Genomic DNA, 12,037 nt, shown 5'->3' on the forward strand with positions numbered 1-12,037 from the left:
TGTTGTTCGGCCCAGAGAACAGCATGCAGACTGAGAAGGGGGAACCTGGAAGGGCGACGCTGTGCACTGGGCATCATCAGCAAGGGCGACGGCTGTGGCTGGCCCCCCTGACACTTACATTGTGCAGCTTGTAGTAGAGCCCGCAGGCGTTGCAGACAGGGTCCCCGTTGGCATTCCTTCTCCAGAGCGTGGTAGTGGTGGTTTGACAGTTTGCACAGGACGTTCCTGCCCTTCTTGCTGCCGACTGGGGAGTGGAGAGAGGGGAGGAGGGGGAAATCAAAACAAATGTTAAATGTGTTTTCAGAACTACAGAGGCAGACATAAAAAAATTATCATTGAAATCAAAACTAGCAAGTGGCCCACATGAAAGTAAGGAAGATCCCCAAAAGCAGCCTCAAAAAGAAAAATATCGAAGATCCACTGGCAGAGGAGCGTGCCAGCCTGCAGCCGCGTGGTCAGAATTTAGCCTGCTGCGCTCCTGTGTAGAATTTGGGAGGATCAGTTAAACCAATACTATCCTCTGAGTCAATTTCCCCCTCTCCCTATCCCACAAAGTCCACCAGATGTTTAGTTTTCACGAGTGGCCATTCTGAATTAACCAGTAGCCTCCTTCGCCAGGCCCCCAAAAGGTCCTTTTCAAGTGCAACTGCTCAGATATGACTTCTCAGTGAGGCGCCTGGCCATCACAATTACTAACAGCAAAGTAAGCACAATCCCAAAGGCACCAAAAGCACTTCATAGACCCCAATAAAACAAGGCTGGCTTATAAAGAACAGAGTGCTAACGGAATGAGAATGTCTGTGCCAGGGTGAGCTTGCTTACATGGGGTGCATAATTTAGGAAGCACCAAGCAGGACATCCAGAGTGAACAAGACCTCGGCAAATTCACGGCAGTCCTACGGTTACACAGCCCACACTCAGACTTGGTCACTCGCAGTGACAGCCATGCTCATTCTCTTTAGGCAGCTTTTAGTTAATGAGACAAACTATAAAGAGGGGATTTTGGTCTTCAGCGGGAACATGGCCCCTCCTCCTGCTCTCATCTCATTCCACCTTCTGGAAATTAGGTATTTCCTATTTGCTGTTCACGGAGCACAATAGTTGCAGGTCAGATGTCAGCCTCAACTTGAATTTTAATTATTTGATTGTGTCACTGCCTTCATTTCTTTTAAAAGAGAAATTTATCTTTCACTTTCTTTTGGCACACATTTACAAGGGGACTATTCTCTATGTCCATATTGTCAAAAAGAAAATTAAATTCAAAAACTTTTGGGGAAAAATGAAGTTGGGTCACTTCTAACATTCACCTCTCAACTCAGCCCTGTCCCCCACAACATAAAAAGACAATTTTAACCACAAAATTATTCCTGCCCTTGAACTCAAAAATATTATGAAAGGCAAGAGGAGGAGAAAGAATTCAGCTAGCTTGCTATAAAGTAAAAATAAAAAATCTGGCATAGTTATAAAAGCATAGGACAAAAGAAACAGAAATTGTGGCGTACTTTTCCATCAATATTTTATCAAAGATCTGAAGCTGTCGGGTATGGAAAACCCAGTGGCCATCCTGAGTTAACCAGACTGCTTCCTTTCCTTTCAAAGCCACTGAATTGCTCCACAGATATGCTCCTCCATCCTACAGGCTTAAATAGCAGAGCCTCTCTTTTTTGTAGTAGCAGTACTTATTTTCTGCATTCTAACTGGAAATTAAAAACAGCCCTTATCTATCGTAATCAAAAAGGTTCTACTTTTTGGACGCCTGCTTTAAAAATAATTCAATACAACCTACCTGCCTCCAACCCCACCTGCCTTCATGAAATGTGATAATTTAACACTCAAATAACTGGTTCTTCTGTATTCTTGGGAAGAAAAAAGTACCTTAAATCAGTGCTTAATGATTTTGACAATTATGTTATTATGTGATTATTATGATCTTCCTGTACTTTTTTTTTTCCTTTAAAAGAAATACTCGGATATAGTAGACTAATAACTACTCAGCCACCGGATTTCCCAGCCCAACAACTTGGAATGTATCACACAAGTACATCAGGCCAACTGGTAAAATGAGAGTGTGTCCTTTGCAGTATATTGGCAGTTTCATAAATAGGAGCAGACTCAGAAAACATCTCCGGTCTACAGACTTTATGCGAATTTATGCAGAACCTCCCAAAGGCACACTGTTTGATTCACTAGCAGGAGACAAAGTACATTAATAAAGCAAGCTAGTCAGCTGGTTGTCAGACCTAGGAAAATCTTGGCGACACTGAGGGACGAATTCTATGGCTCTTCCCTTCGGTCACTTCTCCCATTTCCTGCATGAGTTTACTCAGGGTTAGATATGCATCTGACGGGGAGCTAGCTACATGTTGGGCTGGGTGGCCCTCAGTGAATCTGCAACTGTGCAAAACATGAAAATAAACTGGAGAGACAAAGCTGGGATGGAGGGACAGGAAATCTAAGAGAGAAGAAAAAGAAAGGTTCTAGGTATTCAGAAGTCAAATGCATCTAAGCGCTAAAAAAAAAAAAAAAAAAAAACAAAAAAACCTGAATGTGCTCCGAGTGTCTCTCGGGACAGAGCGTATGAATTCTATGGAACTAAAAGTATAAAACCACCCAGAACAGATGAGTAAGACAGAAAAGACAGCTGAAAATGTGACAGCCAATGAACTCTAGAATTAAAAGTAACTATTACTCAGAGTCTAGTGATTGCTTCTGAAAGGTGAGTGAAGACAATATTATACAAAATGCAAGGGGAGCCTCCTATGCAATCTGCCCAGACAGAAGAAACCCCAAGAAAATGTCAAATGTACTCTTGCTCATCAATCAGCCCATAGTCTGAGACTTTACTTCCCCTTTTTCCTTCTTTACTTTTACCTTAAAAAAAAAGCTCAATTATAATAGTACCATGACTTATTTTTAACAAGAGGTTTTTGTTGTTAGTTTTTTCTTTTTAACTTTTTTTTTAATGAAGGCCAGGTTTTGAGTGATTCAGAACATTCTTTTGTGGTGTGATCATATTCATTCTGTGCTAACACCTCCAGCCATTTTTTTTTCAAACACGTCTTGTTCTGATCCGTTCAAACATCTTGACGTTTAGGTTAGGGAAGCTGAGTTGTTGTTTATGAGTTATCTCCAGTGCTCAGATATCCGGCAGCTTTTTCCTAGGAAGTTAGCTTTGCACATGAGAGAAAGGAAAAAAAAAAAATACCGAAGTGCACGGGGACCAGGAGGTTGAGAAAGTTGGAGAAAGGGGCAAAGATCAGAAAGAATAAAGCCTAGAGACTAAGGATTGCCAAAAATTTGTCACGTGGGCACTTCCATCCCTAGAAAGTTTCTCCTTCTTCTGAAGAGGATGTGAAAGGTGTTGAATTGCCCTAAAATCTGATGGGAAAGACACATGATTCTTTTTTAAAAAAATAGAAAGGATTTGGATTTTCTCCCCCTTCGAATTTGATGGATGCTTCTTCAACATTAATTTGCATGGGGAAAACCCCCTCCTCCCCACTCTACATGGTGAATGTCAACACCACAAAAAACATTTTGATTTCTCGACTGTGTTTGTAGAGTTGTGCTCTGCCAAGCCTGCTTTATTTGTCTGTTATGTGCACTTGCTATTCAAGCTGGCCTGAGGTTCCGAGGACAAGCTGACAAATGAACTTCTGCTAGTTTTCCTAATAAATGCTTGATAGCACCAGGTTTTCTCAAGTGTTTGTAAAGGGTTAAGAAGTTTAAGAAAGAGAAAAGAGGGGGGATAAAAACTAGCACCCTAGTGATAGTAGTTCAATGGGGGGATCTAAGACCAAATGCTGGGTGACACCAAGAGGCAATCCAGGAATCACACAATTTTTTCCCACAGGAATTATGTGTGGAAAGTCCTCACTTTCTAAGACGAAAAACTCCACTGCATACAATGTCTTCAGCTTGTGAAATCCTGTTAACTGGCCCCATTAATCTTAAATCACTGGCATGAGATTCATCCAGCACTGAGGCTGTGATCACCTCTACCACTTCAGGACCAAGTTCTGGGGGATGCCTGGGACATTCTATTCTCATCCTAGGTTTCTCCATCTGTCTGTCATTATCAATGCATCTTAAGTCAGTGGTCCTGGTCCTGTTAAAGCACTCCTGCGATTAGCGAATACATTTCAGATTTGATAACCAAGAAGTCAGCACCCTTAACAATTTGGTAAGTGACTGGAGAGGAAAATAATGAGAGAGAAAGCTTCTCTGTGCATCTAATTTGAAAAAAGAAAAGGGGGGAGAGGGGCACTATCCCAAGCAAGCCAACGTGACTTTGAGCTGTCCTGCCAATTTCCTGCAGAAAGCTCTCCTTCCGGGAGAGAGGAAATTAAAAGCACCAAATGGTTAGTATTGGATCAATGCTTCCCAAAGACAACTCACCAGCCTTCGCTTGGGTTTAATCAGGGGTCGGTTCTGTCCATTCATCTTGTGGTAGAGCCCACAGGCGTTGCACAGGTAGTGCCCAGTGCCATCTCGTCGCCACAGTGGGGTAGAGGTCGCCCCGCAGTTCACACACTCCCTGCCTTCTAGAAACAAGATCACACATAAGTCACTTATGGAAGGGAAAAAAAAAAACACAGAAAAGCTGATAGGGCACAGAATTAGAGAATGACAGTCAAATAGAGAAGTTTTTTTCTCTCTCTCTCTCTTCTCCCTCTTTTAGGGAACTTTCCCACCCCATCTCCCTTGAAGGTGACTGCCATGCTGAAAAGAGTTCTTGAATGGCCAGCTCATGGCCTAACCCATACGCATCGAAGTGGCCCATGAATAAATTGCAGCAGAACCTAGTTCTGGGCCTGCCCAATGCTGAGGACCAAGGCAAATTTCAACTTGAAAGCGTTCCCTGAGAAAATTCGGAGCCCCAGACACCCAAAGGCAAACATTCCATTCATTTCCCTCAAAGGAAAACAAAAAGTGACTCATTCTCATCAGTAGGTCTGTCTATACAGATTGATTAAGTAATAAAGATTAGGATGGGGAGAAAGAGAAGATGAATCAATGGCAAGATAGGTAAACAGATAGTAAATAGATGAATAGATTGATCAATTGGCTGACTGATTTTAGTGGCGAGGGCTTTTGATTTTACTTCCCATAAAACTGTAAATGCCCCTGGCTGGCAAGTAATAGATGAACACCCAGCAGGGTCCACTCATTTCCACATTTTTTTCCCTCTAGAAAAGGCCAAGGCTTTCCACAGTTTCCCAGACACTGTGACAGGGACTGAAGTGCCATCTTTAAGCAAGAAACCTGAAGATGAGGGAAGGGAAAGGGCCGGGAGAGGGGCAGAGTGAGCGGCAGAAGATCAGAATAGGCCAGTTAGGGAAGGGGGTGGGGGGAGCTCTTGGTCAGCTCATTAACCAAGGCCTGCCTGCAGTTGCTCTTTCTCCAAAAAAACAAACAAACAAAATCAACAAAAACCGGCCAGGCGAGGTTTGGGCAGCATTCACTCAGGGGCAGAAGAATGAGCCAGACCCACCTCCAGAGGGAAAGCTCCTGGAGAGAATCCCTCAAAATACCATCTCAGGACACGGGAGCTTGCTTACTGAACGCTTTTCAACTTTTGCAGGAGGAGGACTGTTTCTGGGTGAACTTGTCTGGTTGTTGGGGGCTGTTCTCCACACCTGGCTGCCCTGAGAAGGGACCCCGAAGGAAGGACCCCCACCCCCTCTATCCCGCTGGCCGGAGGGTTTTGCTCTCTTTGGGGTACTGGGAGGGAGGTGCTGGGGGATGGGCAAAAGAGAGATGAGCTCCTAAAGGTTGTTTTAAGAGATTAATCAGCTAACTCAACCCAGCAGAGCAATGGGGAATCTTGACTCCTGGCTGGGAGGGCAAGGCTGGCCTGGGGACAGGGCCTGTGCTGCCTCTGGAGACCCCAGACTGAGTAGGAGGAAATCAGAGCTTACACCTGTGGCCATGCTTTCTTCCAGGGGTGACTTTGGAGAAGGAAAAGAACTTTTAGGAAATGCGAGAGGGTTTTGTCTCCTTTCACTGTGGAGTCCATGCCAGTACTGAGTTGTTTTTGTTCACTTTCCTTTTCCAAAAAATAAAAATATGTATGTCAAGGAGTTAAGAGATTTTATTATTATTTCTCGTTCCAAATTTTTAAAAAAGGTTCTTAACTTGGGGTCTTCACAGATCCTTCCAAGAACCCCCGTGATTCTCTACAGAAACGTGGTCCTGGTGTGCCAGGAGCACTTCCTAGGGACCCAATAGCTTCCATCGGTCCTCAAAAAAGGCTTAGGACTGAACTGCATCCAGACACCTTTCACCGGGGTCCAAGCCCACGGGCTGTAGCCGCTGGATGTGGAGGAGGCATGGAGGAAGGAGGGAGGGGCGCGTGCCAGAGCCAGGAGGCGGGCAAGCCCTGCAGGCTCCGTGCCCCAAGTGGGCACTGGGTCAGCCCCATCCGGGGACAGGGATGCTGGCCTGGCCTGGCTGGGGCTGCCGACTCTCCATCCTGCCAAGACAGGGGCCTCTCAGGCTCCCAGCCATTTTGTCCCTTTGCTACGTGCCCCTGGAGAGCTGGCGTGAGGTTCCTCTGGCTCCCTGCTCCTAAGCACCCTGGGCTGGGGGATCTCCCAGCCTGACGAGGTAGTCTGACTTCCTTTCCTTTGTCAGGCGGTGGGGAGGATGACAGCTTCCTTTTCAGAGGGACCTTAAGAGTTAGCAACGGTTGCCTCCTCAGCAAGGCGCTGCTCAGTAGAGCAATTTTCTGTCTTGATTCACTCCGCAAGTTTGCGATTGACTTGCGTGGGTTTTACTTATTTTTTCTTTTCTCCTTGTTGCCTCTAGGCCGTGACTTCCACAAACAACCAATTTTCCTAATGGAGGCCCTGACTGTTTCCTGCTTTCTCTCTCTCTCCCCTCACTCACTGCCTAGTGTGAGCAACTCACACAGACACCTCTGTCTTAGGTGACAAGAACCACAAAGCTGCATGGCCTCTTGACATTCAACAGCCATTTCAAACACCCCTTCGCCTCCGACTGGAATCCAGAAACTGGGCTGAAGGACAGGGGTGGGAAGCAGGGGTGGAGGTTGTGAAGAAGAAGGTGGAGTGAGATGCCCACAGGAGGTGGGCAGCTAGGAAGTGGCCATTTGCAGAAAGGCTTTGTCTTGTGTTTGCAAAGATCTATCCCAGCGCCAGCCCTCATTAGAAAAGCAATAGGTGCCCTAACCACAGCTTAACGGTTTCTCCAAAATGCGACAACCCTCTTTTCTCGGTCTCCTCCTTGGCAAGTGCAAAGAAGAGGTTTAAAAAAAAAAAAAAAGCAACCACTAAAACCAAAAGAATCCCCCTTCTCAAGAATGCCCACCACTTCCACCGGCTTTACACAGAAAATGTCTAGAAACTCCTCCTCCCCGATCCCACACTCCCAAAAGTCCCGGCTCCCTGGATGCCCAGGTGTGCTGGCCTTGGATTTTTGTTTTTTGACTGTGAGAAAGGAATAAGAGGAGGAAGTAAAAAGTCAAATTTCAATTGGCTCCTTATCTCTCTCCCTACACACACACAAAATAAAATAGGTATATAGGTCCCCCCGATTCTGGTTTAGAGAAACCACAGCTCTCCCCACCTCCCTAATGTTCCTGTTCATATTCAGAGTCTTTAGGGAAAAGATGAGAGAAAGAAAAAGACTAAACTGAGGGGCGAAGGTGTGCACAACACAGGGGGAGAAATCAAACATGGAAATGAGGGCAGAGAAACCAGAGGCTTTTGGAAAAAGTCCTCTGTCCCCTCCCCATACACAAACCACCACACCGGCCTCAGATACCACGATCTTCCCCCAAAACTTTTAGCCCCACCAGAAAAGAGAACTTAAAAAACAAAACCCCATCACTACCTCAAACTGCACAGGTCTGCTTTCTTTGCAATCAGACCTCAAGCCTTTGATCTAATCCCAGGTTTTCTGCAGAAAACTGCACCCCATTTCTCTCAAACCCTCCTCTCAGTGCCAAGCCCAGCCCCTGACCAGGCAGCCAGGCCACTCTCCTGGCCCGCTCTCCCTCTTGCTTTCTCTCTGACTCCACCAGCAGCCTACCTCCCTCTCCCTCTGCCGACTTTCATGTACTGAACATGCAGGTCTGAGTTTTTCTGTCAGCCTAACCGCATCCGGACTCTATTAAAGTTCCTGGCTCGGGATAAACAATGCAACTGTCGCGTGCAGCAGTCTGAAAATAATTGGATTAGCTAAAACATATCAACTAAATAGAGACAGTCCTACCCAGGCAGTCGGAGTGAATGTCACCCTGGAAAAAAACCTGAAAACTGATCTCATGGTCACTGGGTGCCCAGAGCCCTCCCTCTCAAGTTTTCTAAACCGGGGTTTTGCCAGCTCTGTTTCAAGACTGCCCATCTCGCCCATAAAAAACAAGTAGTTTTCATCACTTCTTTGTATATAGAAACTCCATAGACGGAGGACAGAGGCAAGACAGTAGGAATGGACCGGGACAGTCACCCACCCTGAAATGGACACACCCACCACACAACAGTCTTCACAGAATCATCGCTAAAAACATAACTGAATCTCATCTCTGTGAATCCCAAGCTTTCTGATTCAACTGCTTTGGTTAGAAATAAAGTTGGCGGTAGATTCTTTCTTTCTTTCAAATTATTTTGTGTGGGTTGGGAGGTGGTGGACATTAATGCAAGTGTTTACACCAGGAAAATAAATAATAGTGCGCTGTTAAGACAGGGTGTGTGCTTTTTGGAGAGAGGATGAGCAGAGGAAAGACAGGCACACACCTGAGATCTGTTGCCGTCCTTCCCACCTCCTCTGGCTTCAGATCTGTCCGGGACTATGTCCTGAGACACCGGCCTGCCCCTGCCCCTGCCCCTGCCCGGGCTGCAGGTACCTGGCCCTGTCTGCTTTTGATTTACATGCAGCCGCTTCCCGAGGTCAGAGCCTCCCTTGCTGTCCCAAAAGTTACCACGAGGACCCCCTTTTCCACGCAACGAATATGTGGGCTGCTTTTGCAGCGTCACGCCCAGTGCAAAAAAGATATATACACTTTATTTACACGTGTCTCTATAAAGGGCTGTCCTCTGCTGACTGAATGACCCCGGTAGAGCTGGGCGGAGAGGAACAGTCAAAAGAACTCAGAGGCCAGGAAGGGTCAGAGAAGGGACCTGTGTTTGTTTAGGTTTCGGGAGGTTTCGTTTTAGCATTAAACACTAAAGAGTGATTCCCTCGCCTTCCATTTGGTCTTGGAAACTGACTGAAGGTTCCTGGCAGCGCCGGTCAGCCTCCCCCAACCCCCCAGCAGGCAGGCAGGGGAGGGTTTGTGTTTGTGTTTGTCTCTCCCCTTTCTCAGCCCATTGGGGGGTTCAATTAGATCCCAGCCTCAGAAGACTGGACTAAGAGGGGACACACCTCGTTCTTTGCGGCTGTTAGAATGGAAAGAAATCACATCTCAGAGGGGTCTGGGGCAGCACCCCGTGGAGCCAGCCTGGGCGCCCCTTTCCCAAGTGTCCCAGAAAGCCCATGCTCCCTACCCTGGATTTAGGAGAAGGAAGAGGCAGAGGAAGAGGAGCGAGAGCAGGGGAGAGCAGGCGCCTACCTGTGCTGGATCTCGCCTTGGGCCTCGACTTGCACCCAAAGCCGGTGGGAGAGCCCCCGAGCAGGGTGCTAGGAGGGAAGAGTCCGGAGCTGTATTCTGGGACGTAGGGCGGGTAGGTGGTGATGGGGTGGTGCGCCGAGGATGCTGCCCCTCCCAGGGTGGTCATGCTGCCCCGCGAGTGTGAAGACTCCAGCTTCATGCTGTCGGGCAGCGGCACCTGGTACTTGATACATTCCTTCTCATCCTGCCGGCCTGAGCCCGCCGAGCCGGGCGTGGACAGGGACGGGTCCGGGGAGACGTCCTTCGGCGGGGTGGGCGGGAAAGTGAAGAGGTGCGGGCTGGAGTGGCCCGCCGACAGGGAGGAGGACGAGGCTGGGGGATACACCGAGAGAGGCCCCGGGGAGCCGTGGTGGATGGACGTCTTGGAGAAGGGGCTGAGGTTCCAGGGCGAAGCGGTGTGGTGGCTGCCCAGGGCTTTGCCACCGTCCAGCCAGGGCAGGGATCCGTGCAGCAGCGGTGGGCGACACACCTGGCTCCCTGCGGGAAAGGGCAGGAGGCAGAAAAGCTGGTGAGAACAGCCCGGAGGCCCTCGGATTCCCCTCCACCCCAGTCTCCCTGACAGGAAAATCCCAAACACAGACCGGACCTGGGTGCAGGCCCACTCTCTCTAATCCAGGTGGTGCCCCGAGTACCTTGGGCAGCACACACTCCATCCCTCCCTCCCACACAAATGTCCCATCAAAACCCAAAGCATGAAGGGCCTGTGTCTGACAGCCAAGAGGTGCTGAGATGGAGTGAAGAAGGGCCCCTTGGCTTATTGGCCTCTCCAGATACACTTTCTAAATCACATCCCCTGCGGTCCCTCTCCAGAACCTGACTTGATTTATTGGCTTCCTTCAATGGCCGGGGTCCCCCATCCTAGACCTAATCCCAGCCAGTCTGATAAGAGTCAGCTGTGAGTGATGAGGCCTGAAGGGGTGAGCCTGGCCTCACAGCACTCAACACCAGGAAAATCCACTGGCCTGGAGATAGGCCAGCAGCAGTGCCCAGCTCCCCGTGCCCAGAGCAGGAAGGAAAGGGCTGGGAAGAGAGGAGAGGGGCTTCTTAGGGTTCCTTGCAGGTAACCCTACTTCAGTGCTTGCTCATATTGGCAAGGCCTGATACGGGATTTGCAGGGAAACTGTAAGTGTTCAGACTGCTGGAGAAAGTTCTCAAGGCTGTGCCCTGGGATGCCTTTCTCACCCTCCCCAATCCTGTAGAAGAAAATAAATTAAGGCCCAGATGCCCTCCAAGTTGTCCCTCACACAGTGTGATATGTGAATGTTCACCTGAGCTCCTGATACACACAATTCCAGCTTATGTGTATGTTTCGCTCACACAGGGTTGAAGGTAGCCATAACCCAGACAAGTCCATACATCCACTCTGAGAGGGGGGAATTTAACTGCAAGTTCAAATCCACACACACCTTGATCTTTTAATCCAGGGCCTGCCTCAGCATTTGACGTTCTATTTTAACCATTAAGAACAATACTGAAACTAAAATCTTAAGAGGGAGGAAGGGGAGGAGAGAGGAGGGGAAGGAGAGTTCTCTGAACACCAAGGGTCAAGATTCAGATTATGCAGGAAGTAGTATAGTAAATAGTATGAAGTCTGCATCCACGCATTTCCACTGAACTGCTGATCTGCACCGAACAAGGGCAAAGAGCGCCCCATCCGCAGAAACAATGGTTGAAACGTGGTGACAGCAGGGCGGGCGGAGGACGCCTGCTGCCGGAGGGGCTCTGTCATCTCCGCCAACCCCGGCACTGAGAGAGCCTCCCGCGTGAAACTTTGCTATTTCTTCTTTAAAAACCACCCTTGCTGCTGACAGGCGCTAGTGCCCCCGAAACCACCCCCAACCCCAACTACACAGGGCTGGGTTTCTTTTTAGCATTTCAGAACTCCCAAACTTCTCAAGGTGAAAGAGAAAGGAAAAACAAAGTTAAGGCAACTGTAATCGCTCCTCCATAAAAAAAGAAACCCTGGTGCATCCTCAGCCTTCTTTGGGAGCCTCAGGGACTGTTGTAGGCCGGGGGAGACGGGAAGGCCGGCGTTGCGGGGAGCAGCAATGGGGCAACCTACAAGCAAAGCCGCAGGAAAATTCTGTGCAGCCGGGAATCTAAGGAACCGCAAATGTCTCCACCTTAGGACAGGAGTCTTTCCACCAAAACCCCTTAAAGCACCAGAAGTCCACTCCTCCGAGCGCAGGCGTAGCTAGACCTGCCTAGAAACCTAAGGTACTCGCTTTGCGGAGCAGCCAAAATCAGGGCTGTGAAGAAAGACGGCTCTCGGGCCTTTCTGGAAATGTGTTCGCTGGCAGAAGGAGCTACGAGAGAGCTGGAGGAGCGAAGCCCTTTGCAAGAACCGAGTCTGAGCCGCTTTGGGCCAGCGCCGGGTGCCGGCGGGGAGCCTGGCTCCGGGCG

General features: G+C 48.5%; 1 protein-coding gene across 3 annotated transcripts in view; it reads right to left on the minus strand.

Annotated features, from left to right (window-relative positions):
* Positions 1–12,037, minus strand: part of GATA3 (GATA binding protein 3) — a 28,580-nt gene that overhangs the window by 5,973 nt on the left and 10,570 nt on the right. For 2 of the 3 annotated variants that reach the window (XM_006772601.2, XM_006772600.2), the window contains exons 3-5: positions 9,575–10,111; positions 4,399–4,544; positions 119–244 (exon numbers count right to left, since the gene is read on the minus strand). In XM_006772601.2, coding sequence (XP_006772664.1) covers positions 119–244; positions 4,399–4,544; positions 9,575–10,111 — 809 coding nt within the window. The remainder of the gene's footprint in view (positions 1–118; positions 245–4,398; positions 4,545–9,574; positions 10,112–12,037) is intronic. The other variant, XM_006772602.2, reaches the window with a different exon arrangement.

This window comes from Myotis davidii, unplaced genomic scaffold (genome assembly GCF_000327345.1).
Source record: "Myotis davidii unplaced genomic scaffold, ASM32734v1 scaffold544, whole genome shotgun sequence".
Classification (NCBI taxonomy): Eukaryota; Metazoa; Chordata; class Mammalia; order Chiroptera; family Vespertilionidae; genus Myotis; species Myotis davidii.